General features: G+C 45.6%; 1 protein-coding gene across 1 annotated transcript in view; it reads right to left on the bottom strand.

Moving 5' to 3' along the window:
• TNNI3K (TNNI3 interacting kinase) overlaps nucleotides 1-15,951 on the bottom strand; it is a 273,974-nt gene that overhangs the window by 14,130 nt on the left and 243,893 nt on the right. Inside the window, exon 24 of the mRNA XM_061633422.1 lies at nucleotides 14,439-14,608. Coding sequence (XP_061489406.1) covers nucleotides 14,439-14,608 — 170 coding nt within the window. The remainder of the gene's footprint in view (nucleotides 1-14,438; nucleotides 14,609-15,951) is intronic.

The raw sequence follows: 15,951 nt of genomic DNA, 5'->3' as shown, positions 1-15,951 counted from the left end.
CAGCAGATTGCAAAAGGCTTCTCAAGTAGGCTGTGCAACGTGAATGCTCTGCGAAAGAGGATGATGCCTCTGACTATGTACGGCATGATGGCTGAGAGCTAATCAAAGAACCATGAGATCAAGACTCTTTAGCCAGGTTAAAGGTCATGCAAGAAGGAACACAGCAAGGCTATCAGAACAGTGGTGAAAGTAAATCATGGAACCATGATCCCTGGGAAGGGTACTTCATCCAATGTTTTGAGGGAGAAATGTAGAACAGCCACTTTTCAGACTTTTTGAGCAATTGGGTATCTTTGGTTAACTAGTACGTTAAATTTCAGCTTTCTGGGTGGTGTGAAAAAGAAAAGTTGGTACATAATCCTTATTTTTCAATCCTTGAAAACAATGACAATGCTCCATAGAAAATAATGACTTGGATCCCTACTTTTCTTCCATGAACAGTACAGAGTTCATGTTTACACAGAATGTACCATTGGTCTCACCTGAAAGGTGATTTTCATAGGAGTGGGCCATCACTGTGGGTAACAGTTCCACCTATCGTGCAAAGGCAAGAATGTTTTTGAAGTCAAGACTAGGGGCGTCAGGCCCCTCCCACTCTCCAGTTCATTCGTAGCGAGTCTAAAAAGAGATATCTAAAAATACAAGAACAAGGCCAACAGGCCCGCCAGGAAAATAACATAATAGTCACATGCATAACAATATGACTCTAAGATAACAACGTAACAGAACAGAACTAAAAGTCTTGACTTCACTCTTACATTTAAATATAATAGCGTAACAATAACATGTAACCCATTGATAAAATCTCTAGTCATCCTCCAACTGGGAGGGTCGTGATGGCCCACTCCTATGAAAATCACCTTTCAGGTGAGACCAATGGTACATTTTCCATAGGAGGTGGGCCATCACTGTGGGATGTACCAAAGCAACCCATATAGGGAGAGACCACCCACATGTTAATCCTCATTAAGAACCTGTTGCAACACTCGTCTGCCAAAAGATGCATCAGCAGAGGCATAACGATCAATTTTATAATGCCTTATAAACGAGTGTGGGGTAGACCAGACTGCAGCCCTACAAATATCGGCAACAGGAGCATTAGTGGCAAAAGCAGCCGAGGTGGCAGCTGACCTGGTAGAATGAGCCGTTATACTAGCTGGAACTGACAGCTTCAGGGACTCATATGCTAAAGTAATGCATGCCCTTAACCAACGGGATAAGGTAGAATTGGATACTTTATGCCCCATAGACCTTGGATGAAAGGATACAAACAGAGACTCCGTTTGTCAAATCTCTTGGGTCCTGGACAGGTAGGTCTTGAGAGCCCTCCGGACATCTAACGAATGCCAAGCCTTCTTGAGAGGATGGGTAGGATTCGGGCAAAAGGAAGGCAAAACAATGTCCTGGTTGCAATGAAAAACTGGATCGACCTTGGGACGGAAGGAAGGATCAGTCTTCAGCACAACAGAGTCCTTATGGAAGACGCAGAGGTGTCGAGCAGAAGACAATGCGCCCAACTCCGAAACGCATCTGGCAGATGTGATTGCGATTAGAAACAAGACCTTGAAGGACAGCATACGTAGGGGCACAGTCCTGATGGGTTCAAACGGAGGGCGTTGCAAGGCCTGCAGAACTTTCGGCAAAATCCATGAGGGGAACCGATGGACAACAGCCGGAGAGTGTAGGGCGACTCCCCTCAAAAAACGTTTGATGAACGGATGTGAGGAAATATGATCTCCAGGAGAGGACACTGAGAGAATGGACGACAGAGCGGACGCATGCCGACGTAGAGTGTTGGGCCAAAGTCCCATCATAAAGCCGCTATGGAGAAATTGCAGCACCTGATGCACAGTGGCCTGTGATGGATCATGGTGGTGGGACTGACACCACTTGGAGAAAGCCACCCAGGTATGTTGATAAATACGAGTGGTAGATGGTCTTCTCAAGGCCAAAATAATATCAATCACAGCGTCAGACAGTCCAGCTGACCTCAAATGTCCCTGTTCAAACGCCACGCTGTTAGATTGAGCCAAGTAGGGTCCTGGTGCAGTACTGGACCCTGGGATAGGAGGTCTGGCCTGACTGGAAGTGTCCAAGGATCCATCATTGACATTGCCAGAAGATCTGAGAACCACAGTTGGCGTGGCCAAAATGGTGCTATCAGAACCAGCTGTGCCCTCTCGGTTCGCACCTTCCTCAAGGTTTTGGCTAACAATGGTATGGGAGGAAAGGCGTACAATAGACCGTCTGGCCACGGTGTTGTCAGAGCATCCACTGCTTCTGCTGTTGAGTCCAGGTATCGGGCAAAATACCTGGGAAGCTGGCAATTGCGACTGGAAGCAAACAGGTCGACTGAGAGGGCGCCGAACCGACACTGGAGATGATGGAAAATGGCTGGATGAAGTTTCCATTCTCCCGGAAAGACCTGTTGTCTGCTGAGCCAGTCTGCTGTCACATTCCAAATCCCTCTGAGGTGTTCTGCTTTCAGGGATTGTAGATGTTGTTCTGCCCAGACAAAGATGAGGGAGGCTAAGTCCTGCAGAGGACGAGACCTGGTGCCCCCTTGTCTGTTCAAATGTGATTTTACACACGTGTTGTCTGTTCGAATGAGCACATGGTCCAAAGGGAACAGAGACTGAAAATGACGTAGAGCTAAGTGGACAGCCTTTAGCTCCAGCCAGTTGATGCTTTGAGTTTGCTCTGCGGTGGACCAAACCCCCTGAACGTACTGGGAGTTGCAGTGGGCTCCCCAACCGATGAGGCTGGCATCTGTGGTTACAACGGTTCTGCGGGGTTCTCTGAACAACGTGCCCTTGGAGAGGTGTTGAACCTTGGTCCACCAGCGGAAGGAGAGGAGCAGTGCGGGGCTCAAATGAACTTTCCAATGGTTGGAGCTGGCAATGTCCTGTTGAAATGGTAACAGAGTCCATTGAAGGTGCCGAGAGTGGGCTCGAGCCCATGGCACAATGTGGATTGTAGAGATGAACATCCTGAGCGCTCTGGCGAGAAGCATGACGTCTGCGGATGTTTGTTGCATCAGAGACCTTGCGATGCTTGTGATGGCAGTGATGCGATCTGGAGCCAAGAAAACCATTGCCTGCAGGGTGTCCAACATTGCCCCTAGATGTAGTAGGCGTTGGGTTGGTTGAAGATGGCTTTTGTCGAAGTTGACAAGCCAGCTGTAGGCCTGCAAAACATTGAGGGTGATCGTTAAATGATGATGAGCCAGCTCCTCAGACTTGGCCCGTATTAGCAGATCATCCAGATATGGGTAGAGATGAACCCCTTGGGTCCGGAGATAAGCCACTAGGATGAGTAGCACTTTGGTAAACACTCTTGGAGCAGAGGAGAGGCCGAATGGCATCGCTCTATATTGAAAGTGCTGGTGGCCAAAAGCAAACCGAAGAAACTTTCTGTGGGCTATGCAAATGGGCACATGGAGATACGCTTCCTTAAGGTCGATAGAAGCCAGGAAGTCTCCTTCATGCAGACTTTCCGTAATGGAATGTAGTGATTCCATTTTGAACCTGCGATATGTTACAAAACGGTTGACAAACTTGAGGTCCAAAACTGCCCTCCATGATAAATCTCGTTTTGGCACAGCAAATAGGAGGGAGTACACCCCCTCCGACCTCTCAGTTGTGGAGACTGGCTCTATTGCCGCTATGTCCAAGAGGTGTTGTATAGCTGTCTGCATGATTCTGTGCCTGGCTCGTGCCCTTGGGTAAGGGGACGGATGGAATCTGTCTGATGGGATTGCCCAAAACTCTATGTTATAGCCATGACTGAAGAGCTCCCTGATCCAGGAGACCGTAGAGAGGCGCAGCCATCGGTCTCCAAAATGAAGTAATCTGCCACCTATGGGCAGTGTGTTAATACTGCTTGCGTTGGCGAGGACCTCCCCTATATGAGGACGATGAGTTGCCCCTGCGCCCTTGATACTGACCTCTGCCCTGGAAGCGTCGGTTCCAGGAGCCCCTGAATGAAGTGTGGTCATAGGATCTGAAGTCGCGGCTTCGTCCTCCTGGCCGCGTTCCACGAAAGGGCTGGTTAGTACGGAAGGAAGGGAATCGCCTGAAAGGCCTGTGGTCGATGTTCTTGACAGTGGCCAGAACCGGTTTGTGGGCGTCTTTTGGATCAACCAGCACTGCCTTTAGAGCTTCCTCACCAAAGAGTAGCGATCCGGAGTAAGGAGCCCTGGACAGATTCATTCTGGCCGCTGAATCAGCTTGCCAGTGGCGAAGCCAGAGGGTCCGTCGAGCGACTATTTGAGCCGTCATAGCTCGTGCCCCCAATTGAGTGGCATCCAAGGTGGCATCGGCCACAAAGGCTGCTGTCTTGCGTAATTTTAACAGTGACCTTCTGAGGGCGACAGGATCAGGTCCTCTAGAAGATCATCCAGCCACAACATAGATGCTCCGGCGAAAATGGAGGCTGAAGCGGAGGCACGCATGGAGAAGGCAGTGGCCTCGTGATTCTTGTGGAGGGCGAAGTCTAATCGTCGCTCAGTAGAGTCCTTTAGTTGGGATTCCCCTTCCCTGGGCAAAAGAGATTGTGAAACGAGGCGAGCGATTGGTTCGTCTATGCCAGGGACGTCTAACTTGGTGGCAAAGTCCGGAGCTAGGGCGTAAAGCCTGTCAGCCAGGTTCTTGAAGCGTCGAGATTGGAATGGATGGGCCCATTCTTCAGAGGCCAATTTGGCAATTGGGTCCGGCACCGGGATGTAGTGTTCAGTAGGTGCTGGGGATTTGAGAACCTTGGCCCCTTTGATAGCTGGAGCGGAAGGAGTTGAAGGCGCAGTCTGGAGACCAAGGGTATTAATTACCCTGCGTGCCAGGGGCTGATAGTCTGAGGTATTAAACAAACGATACGATGTATCCTCCTCATGATCTGAATAGTCGCTCCAGTCGCCTTCTTCAAGATGGTCTGTGAAGGTTGGCTCCTCCTCATATGAGGCTTCTGCCTCTGGCTACATCGAAGGGATTTGGTGAACAGGAAGGAAGAACTTCATGACGCGCACGTTGGTCCATGTTGAGGTATGGCAGGAACTTGTGGTAGTGACTGCATTTGGGTGAAGAATGCCAGCATGGCTTGAAGTTGGGAGAGGAAATCAGGAGACAGCTGCAGCCCGGATGTGGCAGATGTTTGTGCCTGAGTAGCTATTGGAACAGATGTTTGGAGTGGTAAAACGGAGGGAGGCTCGTTAGGCGAACACTGAGTGGGAAAGCCAGCAAATTCTTCCTCGTCAGAGGAAGCAGCAGGGGAATGAAGAATATTGCTTATGTGTGCCTGAGTTGCTGTGGTGGTGGTTGGCACAGAGCCATAACGTGGGCGCTTTGGTTTGCTATGGCTGGAAAGATGTTTTGTCTTAGCCAGGGCTTTAACATGTCTGGTCTTAGTCGCCTTAGAATGTTGTGGCTTGGCTGTTTGTGATATGCCTGGCTGATCTGGCATCATATTGGCTGCTTGCGACATGCCTGGCTGTTCTGCCATCTTATATTAACTTGGGTGCAGTACACGGCCACGGAGGGGGCAGGATGTAAAGACCCGAACTGGCACAGTGTACGACCACGGAGGGGGTAGGATACACTGGCAGATGGCTAAATGCACTGCCACAGAGGGGGCAGGATGCACAATGGTATCAGCGTTAGTTTTAATATAGACTGTATTTTAGACTTGGTACAGTCAGATTAGTGCTGTAGGCTGGATTTCAGGCGTGGTACACGGCCACAGAGGGGGCAGGATATACCGAATATAAATCAGATTTAGTACAAGTCAGCCACTAAGATTAAAGTTCCAGCCTGGAAAATACAATCCAGCCACTAGAATTAAAGCTCCAGCCTTGATAATACAATCACAGTAGATTTGTGTGAGTCAGCCACAGGAATTAAAGCTTCAGACTTAATGATACAGCCACAGTAAATTTGTGTGTAAGTCAGCCCTGTGAAAGTCTGTCTACAACACACATATAACACCCAGACAGATAGCTTGCAGGGAAGGTATCCGTTGGTTAATAAAGGCAAACAAAAAAGGCGGGAAATTTGAATTCAGCAACAAAATGGCGCCCGGAAAAAAGAGCGGGAAAAAGTGATCAAAAATGGCGGAGAGAGAAGGAGCAATGGCGGCCGTCTGGGGACGAAGTGGGGGAAGGGGTGCCCAGCACAGTCTATCAGGGGGAGCCGCGGGGCCGATAGCCGCACTAGCGACTCCAAGAAACCCCCCAAAAGAAAGAGCAGATAGAAGCCTGTGCGGGATAAGGCAGCAGTAGGCAAGCCGCTGCCGGGAGCAGGGCTCTCGGCGGCGAAATTAAAGTGCCGAGAGGAGCCTGTGAGGGATGAGGCAGCAGGAGGCAAGCCGCTGCCGTCGCCGGGAGCAGGGCTGTCCGCGGCGAAATTAAAGTGCCGAGAGGAGCCTGTGAGGGATGAGGCAGCAGGAGGCAAGCCGCTGCCGTCGCCGGGAGCAGGGCTCTCCGCGGCGAAATTAAAGTTGCGGAGAGAGAGCCGGATCACCAGGCTCCAGGGAGGCAGAACCCCGGCAAGTAAAAATAGGTTGGAAACAAGGCAGGGAGCCGCAGCCGCAGGCTCCCGCCTGGGAGAGAACCGTAGCTGCGGTCTCTCCAAGGACTCCCCAGAGAGCGGCTTGAGTTAGGGAAAAAACGCTACGGGAGAGAAAGGGCTGCGATCTCCCGAAGCTCAAAACGGCCAGAAAACACAGAACACCGCAGCCGCGGTCTCTGTGGGGGTCGTCAGACAAGGAGGAGAATAAACGAAAAATAAAAGGTTAAAGCCAAATCTGGGAGAAACGCAGCCGCGGTCTCTGAGGAAAAAACCTCAAACAAGCAACAGATATAAATGACAATTAAACACGAAGTAGGGAAAGAAGGACTGGGGAGACACACAAGTGACGCTGGGTTCGCACCCAGTCAAAACAAATAAACAAATACGAAAACAACTTAGCTAAATGCTACGCTATAGGATCTCAATGATAGGATTTCAATCTTGTTCGTACGAAGGCAAGAATGAACTGGAGAGTGGGAGGGGCCTGACGCCCCTAGTCTTGACTTCAAAAACATTCTTGCCTTCGCACGATAGGTGGAACTGTTACCCACAGTGATGGCCCACCTCCTATGGAAAATGGAGCTTTCCTCCTTTCCCGTGCAGTACCCTGAACATTTGGTCCTTATGACTCTAAAGAGGGGGGCTTAAGAGAGGTGTGGGCTATGGAATGGAGGGGATAGATTGAGGAGAGAGTTGGTGGAAATCACCCCTCCCTTACATGAACCAAGGAGCAACAAAGTACCCAAGCAAATAATTTTTAAAAAATATTTATAACATAAACAAAAACTACCACTCTCCAAAAGAAGCCACAACAACAAAAACAGCAGCATCGAAGGGTTTACAGTTATGGGGGTCATGTGAGCATTCCCTTGGGACAGCACTCCACAATCTAAGTATCTCAACTGGTCACCTGCATCTAGGCCTCTCATGTGCTCACCTGCCATACTTCAGGTGGTAGGACAAAGAAACAAAGAGAAGGTCCCCTGGTGCTAATCTAACTAGTGAGGAAGGCCATATGTGAGAAATGTGCCGTAAGATAAAGACACTCACTCATTCATTCATGAGAGGGATGGAGAACCTGTGGCTCTCTAGATGTTGCTGGACTCGAACTCCAGCCCCAACCAGCATGGCCAGTGTTCAAGGATGATGGGAGTTCTGTAGTCCAGCAACATTCAGAGGTCCACAAATGCCTCATCACTGAATAATGGAGTATCACAATTGTCAATGTTATGCCACGACAGATAGATGTTGAACTTTAAGCTCTCTCATTTACCATCCAAAGCTGGGCCAGTGGTGCCATCCATGGCTATCTCCACTGCCCTTATCAGAGAAGCCTTAATAATGGGCAGGCACTGATAGAAGAGACTTCTTTGCTTGCTGAGCCCAGGTGTTCTTTTCACAGATCGCAGGAGAAGGGAAGTGAGATCGCAAAGCTGAGCTTAGCAAGGCAACATTTTCAACACCCAGTATGTTTTACCTTTGCTGACAAGGGCTGGGGCAGTGAGCCAGTTAGGGGGCACAGTGTGTAATGGTTGCTGACAGAATGGAACCTTGCTCAGTTGAAACCAGGCGCTCCCTTTACACTCTTCCTAAACAACCCTAAAGGGGTTAAAGACCCTCCTCAAATTTGTATCTGCCAATGCTCTGCCCCTTGATTCTCACGGTGTCCTGATGGTGCACTCCCTTCCTGACAACAGCTCAAAAGCTGTGTGTGAGATTTTGCCACATATCACTTTCTGCCTGATATATTTTTTCTTTACTTCCAGGTCTCTTCCAACCATTTCTAGTTGAAGTCCCTGCTTTTCTGTTTACCTTCTCCTGCCTCCTCTAGCCAACCTAACTCTCAGTTCCAGCCAACTGCCCTGCCCTCTCAACACTCGTCTTCTCACTTGCCCATCAGAACCACACATCCTATCCTTCAGCCCTGTGTGAGCTTCCCCACAGCTCCCCTTTTTGTCAGCCACTCCTTCGAGTTCCATCTTCAACGACTCTTCCCCCTGTTCCTGTCTGTCAGCTCCATAACTCCTGGATCATCTTTACACTCACCTTTCAGACTTCAGCCTGGGGGGGGGGGAAATCTAGCCCAAATGCAAGTTTTCCCTCACAGAAGCTAGACTCTTAACATTCTGTCCCGGAGAGGTTTATTTCCGGAGCAGTTGGAGTTTTATTAACATTCCACGACACCACAGTAGGTTCAGCCAACTGCTGTCATGGGCTTCATCACAAATTAGAAAATAAGAATAAAAAACTTCAAAATGACCTTCGTAGAATGGAAAATTGGGTTGAAAGTAACAAAATGAAATTAACAGAGAATAATACAATGGTCTGCATGTAGGGAAAAAATTCAAATGCACAGGTATAGGATTGGGGGATACCTGACTTTGCACCAGTGAATGTAAAAAGGTTATTGGGATTGTAGATGATCATGAGGCAGCCGTGTGATGCAACTGCAAAAACAGGCAAATGCAATTTTAGATAGCATTAATAAAACCATAGTTTCTACATCCTTAGATGTAGAACCTTAAAGCCATTCTTTGAACCATAGTTTCTACAGAATTGGACACTGTACTCCAGATGAGGTCTGATTGATATAGAATAAAGTAGAACTATTTGTGAGAAGTCATGAGAAGTAACAGTTTTACTTTATTCTGCACAAGTCAGACCTCATCTGGAGTACGGCGTCCCGTTCTGGACACTGTACTTTCAGAAGAATGTAGGAAATTGAAACAGGAGGAGGAGGAGGACAAAGATAGTCAATGGTATGAAAACAAGTCTTAGGAGGAAAGGCTGAAGAAACTGGGTATGTTTAGCCTGAACAGAAGGTTGAGGAGGGAGAGCAATAGCACTCTTATTTTTTTATTTATTTATTACATTTATACCCTGCCTTTCTTTTCATGATAGAAATGCAAGGCAGCTTACATATGGTTCCCAAGCGGTTTCCCATCCAGGCACTGACCAGACCTGACCCTGCCCAGCTTCAGCAGAGAGCTGGCCTCATGTACCTTCAGACTGGAATACCTGAAGAACTACTGTCACACAAAAGAGGGCAAAGACTTGTTCTCAGTTGCCTCAGAAAGCAGGGCTAGATCTAACGGCCTTAAGTTACTGGAGGGTAGATCCTGGTTGACCATTAGAAGAAACCATTTTTGAGAGCAATTCAACAATAGAACCATTACTGAGGGGAGCCTCTCCCTCTTGATGGACGTCTTCAAGCAGAGCCTGGACAGCCATCAGTTGGGGATGCTCTAGCTCTGGGTTTTCTGAAACAGGCAGGGATTTGAACCAGATGGCCTACAAGACCACCTCCAATCCTATCATTCAGTAACTACAGATGAGCTCAGATGCAACTTCTCTGAGTAAGCTTGGATATGTAGAAAGTCTGCTTCTACAAAGAGAGTCTGTATCCACATATTATTCTGGTGCTCAGCTGTATATAAATGTGTACTTCCAAGTACTGCAAATTTTCACCTAACGTAAAGCTCTTCTGTTGGGTGGGTCGGTGGGAAAGAAACCTTGGTATTATTCATGTATGTGTGTGTACGTTTGTGTGTCAAACTGAGATGAGTGACAATATTCCAATTTACTCCCCTCTTCCCAATTTTCAAGTAGTCGACTGAGTTCAGACTTCAGATACATTCCCCAACTCACACATAGTAGTTACTGGGCTGTGTTTGAACTCCTCAAGGCATGAATGCAGGAGTACATCTATCAGACTGTAGCTGATACTCAATTGGAAGGATAAAAAATGGCTGCTGGTCTTTTCCTAGAAAAAAATAATAACCTGAGTTGCGTTCTGTGCTTTTGAAAACAGATCCTTCACCCCACACCCAATTTGGTCTACCTTCAGTAAATTTGCTTGCATAAACCTTGAAGAGTCTTTTATATATACATATATAAAATCATTAGCCATGGTTCCAGGAAAGTGACACTCTTTTCAAAGAGGAGAAAGGGGCTGCACTAAGACAGAACTTTATAGAAACTTAATTAGTATTTGGGGATATTATTTACCTCACAAGATGGGGAAGAAAACAAAGGTCTGTCACCAGCTAACACAGCTGAACTCCTTAGATGCATTCATAGCTCCTGGGTTCGATTAAGGATTCTCTTTTAAAAAATGCTTTCAAGGTCTCTTTTGCGGAACTTGACAGGATAATAGAATTAGATTTGTTGAATTCCACTAAACTGTAAAGTAACGTGTCATCAGCTTCACTTACTTTTCAAATATTTTTCTGTGGTAGAGATCATTGATCTATCTCTGCTCATACATAAAACTATGAAACCAAAAGGGCAATTCAATCAGTTATCCAAGTGACAGAAAGTTAAACATTTAGCACAGCTACATACTATGACTGGCTGCTGTTAGCAGAACACAGACAGTCTGTGTAAAGGTAGAGCGCTTTTTCACTCTGGATGTGGAGTGAGGAAAGGTCACAACATTTGGGGCCTTTTAGGTTAGAGAAAAGGCAAGTATGAGGGAACATGATAGAAGCATATAAAATTATTCATTGTGTGGAGAAAGTGGACAGAGAAAAGTTGTTCTCCACTCATAATACTGGAACTTGGGGACATCCGATGAAGCTGAATACTGGAAGAGTCAGGAGTGCTGGACTAGATGAGCCTTTGGTCTGATCCAAAAGAACTCTTCATATGATCTTGCGATGTAAATATCATTCCAAGATTCTTCTAGCTTTGTTAAAAAGACAAGATATTTCAAGCCTTTAAAGCCCACTACCACCCCCACCTCAGTCCTGTCCACTTGGGCAGTCAACAAGAGGATGTTAAAATCTGCTCCTGAAATATTCTGCTTTGAGCAAAAATTAACTCACTAAATTTTTCTGTTACTCCGTCAGCAATTTCTCATCCAAAGTATTCTCATTTTTATTAGCATTTTATTGTAGTAGTAGTAGTAGTAGTAGTAACTTTTTATTATTATTTTATAGGGTTGTAGTCACAAGGAGTACAACACAATTCAGACTGGGGCTATGGGTGGCACTTTGGGGAGATATAATTTAAGCCTTTCCTCTGCTTCATTTTCCTAAATGCTCCCATGTGGAGAATAGCCTAAGTTCGTCTCTGTTCCTAGACCTGTCAAAAGACCAGTGACTCCATTTCTTCATGAAGACCAGTGTGAAGAGGGAAATACAGACCGCATTTAGGTGGATTCTAAAGGCCAAACTAGATGAAATGGCTAGAAGGGGATGGGAGAAAACTAGAATAAATTGACTTTTCTCGCTGGCTTCTGCTCCACCTACTGTTGACCTCTCTGCCTTCCACCTCACCAGTCCCAGTGGGCATCAGCCACCACTATGCACATGCAAAAAGTCTTGCACATGTCCAAGCTACTTTCTCTGACAAAGCCTTCATCCCAAGCTTAAGTTCAGACAGCATCTGCTGGACTACTACAGTATTATTAACAAAAAAGACTACACTTACAGGGAAAGAATCAAGCAGGTAATTTCATGCCTCCTTAACTCTGTGTGTGGGCAAAAGTAGCTGGCAAAGGGTTGTGTGTGCAGCTTGCTACTTTGAGTAGCTAAGACAAAGTGGAGCATGTGAAAGATGTAACTGTGTACTGCAATAGATACGAGCACATAACACAGAATCTCTCTCTCAATTTGTATGTTTTAAAAAATTAAGCCCTCAAGAAACTATTGTCATTAGAAAGCTAGGTCATTAATCATCTCAGTGTGTTGTATAATTGAAAGAAACACTGAATCTGCAGAAACCATCTTCATTTTACTTTACATTTTGCCTCTGGGTGACTCTTTCAATGTTCTATTTATAGGATTGGAGTTAGTTAATTTGTATTGCACAGAATTTGAGGGGGGAAACCACTCTGTAACCCTTTGGGTTATACAGGAACCCATTTCAGCAAGCTAATGAGCTTGGGTGGCAAACTGAGATGAACATTAAATTACAGTAGCAGGGAGGCTGCTGTGATAACTACTTTTCTCACCCTCTTGGGTATCTATAGTGTAACCTAAATGTGTCACTCGCTCATTCTTTTCATGCAAATCTATTATATGCTGCAGCACAAAAGAGGAATTGGATATCCTTCCAAACATTTCCAGAACCTGGTTGTTTTCCCTTCACTTTTGTTAACCTTTATTTTAACCAGATAAGCATTAGAAGCATATAAATGGGACTTCCAATAAAATGTTGCAGTATGGAGAGATGCTGTTAAGGTTTCCAGCCACTCCATTCCATTCCGTTTCCCCTCCGCCTGGTGTTTTGTTTCTCCCCTCCAATAGTTAGCCAGCAATCTCAGTCCTCACTTAGCTGTTTTGGGGGTCTACCCCACTTAGAGCTCCCCCTAAAGTTTTATTGTACTTCTATAAACATTGGGGTTCTCCTAGTCATGCTGATACCACCCTCTTGTGTGGCGGCAGTGCTGTTTTGGCTACATAAGCAACAGCACTTTTAGCCTGAATACTGGAAACAGATAGTGTCTAAGCATGTACAGTCTAGATCATAGTCCACATATGGGGGATTGTACTGGGTCTGCTTCAGATACAATGATAAAAGCTCTGATCCTTTCATGCATGCATAGTTTACTCACAGTTACACTACATTGTGGCTTTTTTAGGGTTAGGCTGCATACATTGCTGTCAACCGTGCACAAGTTATATCATGCACAGGAGTGAAGGAGTGGCTACCACCAAGAAATTTAAATTGTATGGCCACATTTCTGGTACAAGGTCTGGAGTTCCTATCAAGCACTTCAACCCTGGTATATATGACAAAGAAATCGAGGCCACATCTAAGGGCCTCAACATTTATTGGAGCTCCTTTTCCTGGGACATCGATTGATGCTCAGAACCATAGACATGACATTTCCCATGGTCTCCAGTATTCTTGGATGTGTAGGCACGTGCCATAGGAACCTGAGCTCACTACAGTAGATAAGTGTCAGCTCCACTGTGCTCTCCCTGGTGTCCTACTCATCTCTGGTAAGTTGCAGAAAAATGGTGGTGGGGAAAGCAGAGAGTTAAAACATGGCATCATGGCAAGGACTGAAGCAATACTGAATCCATTTCAGATTAGGTCAAACCATGGAGTGTCTGGAATCTGATGCAAAATGAATCAGTTGCTGGTGGGGAATCCAACAACCCCCTCCCCGTCCTTATGGAATTTACTGCATCACAGTGTACAACAGATGTCCTACATAATATTTTAATTGTTTATCTCTTTTACTTTGCTACATATCAGACCTTGTAGAACTAAGATTGGGAAATAGACAAGTACAGTTTTACCTCAGTTAACCAATCCTCCAGAAAGGAAGCTCCTTTTAAGGAAGGTGTTTTTTTTTTAAGGTGAAACTGGCCAGTTTTGCTTTGCTATGGATAAACTTTCAAGTTGTGCCTTTGCTATAAGGTGAAACTGACCAGACTGTGCCTTTGCTTTGCTATGGATAAACTTTCACACCTGTGCCTTTGTTTTTCTAGGATGAACTGATAAGCCTGTGTGTTTGCTTTGCACCCTTTAAAGCCCCTGTTGAAGCTACCCCCACCATCTATGAGCAGGTGTAGGAACCTATCCCTATTCTTTCCATGTGATTCCTACCTCTGGTACCAAAGTTTCTGTTAAAGAAATAATGTCCAGGAAGGCATCGACTTTGTTAACTGGAGTGTTACTGTACATGTTTTTCTACTGCTGTTGCAAGTTATGTCTCCAGAGTGACACCTGATAGTAAAGCCCAACTTGAGTTTTGTTTCCTCCAAGAAATAAAGGGCCATTTTCTTTCTGTGTTGCTTTTAGGTGACTTTTCTACTAGGTGTTAGGAGTTGTCCAAATATTCAAGAATAAGTCCCAGGTAGCTCTTAGAACCCCATAGGTCAAGGAAGGAATCCTTCCTTCCTTCCTTCTGATTTCATTTCTTACCTTTGTGACCAGACAGCATAAGCTCTTGAATTCAAGGCGTATTCCAACTCAAAGCGGCTTCGTAAAGCAGCAACGTGGCTACGGCCAGGGCATCCTCGAGCAACCAGGCAATCCGAGGAGGAGGAAGGAGAAAGAGAACCACTGCTGTTGCTAGAGGCTGGTGACATCAGCTGGATTTAACAAAGAGGACACTGTCAACATCCACTTATGACAACCGCAAAGGTTTGCCAGGAAGGCTGACAGCAGCACCCAGGATATGCAGTATGTCACAAGTACCTTTGCCCCAGTCCTCAGCTACTTCTACTGCTCTCATCATGCTACATTTCTTTTTATACAGGACTGACTGCCAAGGGGATGATAGCCATTGCAATTTGTACAAAGCATTCTGTTATAATTTCTGTTTGGCGGACTGAACATTTACTCTCACACATGCACGTTCAAAGGGCTGGAGACGACCCTTCAACGGGCCTTCTCTGGTTGCATGCTAGAAACAGAAATGACTTCCTTGTCATTGACCTAAATAGAATTGCTTTAATTATTAGTGTAATGCTATCACTTCACCCACTTGTGCCTGACACCACACTATACTAACACCAATGAAAACAGTGATGGCAAGTTTTGGAATAACTAGAAACCAGGACAATTGAATTACAATGTGGTAGGTCAAAAGAGCAGGACCATTCTGAGGCCTGATTCTAATAATGCTGTCACATCATGAAAGTAATTTGATGTTACTGCATTGCAGGAAGTTACCAGATACATGTGATGATCATCAGAAAGCATCCATAGCGGGTGAGATTTGGTATTATTATTATTATTATTATTATTATTATTCATGGGGCAAATGGTGAGATTTTAAAATTATTTTCCTCGTAAGTTTTCCAATTAAAAATGCCTTCCTTTAGATCAGGAATTGGGAACCTATGGCTGTCCAGATGTTGTTGACTCCAGCTCCCATCAGTCCCAGCTAGCATGGCCAATCATTAGGGATGATGGGAGTTAGATTTCAACAACATCTGGAGGGTTACCTCTGGCCTAAAGATACTGTGTTTTAGATAAAGACTCTGTTCAAGGGGGGGGGAATCTACCTAAATGTGAGAGGAACATGCTGTCCTAGGTAGAAAGTAGTGTATGAACTGGATTAGATTCATCTGTACATTAGAGCTCTTTTAAAATACTATACATATCCATGCTAAAAGGAGAATGCATATATAGGGTTCAAGGAGATCATAGGGGCATACATTTACTTTCTACCATGTGAGAGCTAGATGGGGCAAAGTGAGAGTATGTTCAAGTTCCTCTCACACTGGGTAGAAACAAGGCCACAGCAGCCATAATATCTAGTAACTTCCTGATCTCACCAGTGGATGTATTCAAAGGGCATGTTTACTGTATAAAACTGTAAGTCATCAAGTTTATAACATAAAACACACACACACACAATGTGGGCCTCAAAATTCTCTCTTCTGCTCATCTACAAACAATCACTTTTTTTAACTGAATAGTTTATAGA

Source organism: Rhineura floridana, chromosome 6 (genome assembly GCF_030035675.1).
Source record: "Rhineura floridana isolate rRhiFlo1 chromosome 6, rRhiFlo1.hap2, whole genome shotgun sequence".
Classification (NCBI taxonomy): Eukaryota; Metazoa; Chordata; class Lepidosauria; order Squamata; family Rhineuridae; genus Rhineura; species Rhineura floridana.
Note: the sequence above shows the minus strand (reverse complement) of the source record. Positions and strands in the feature narration are given on the sequence as shown.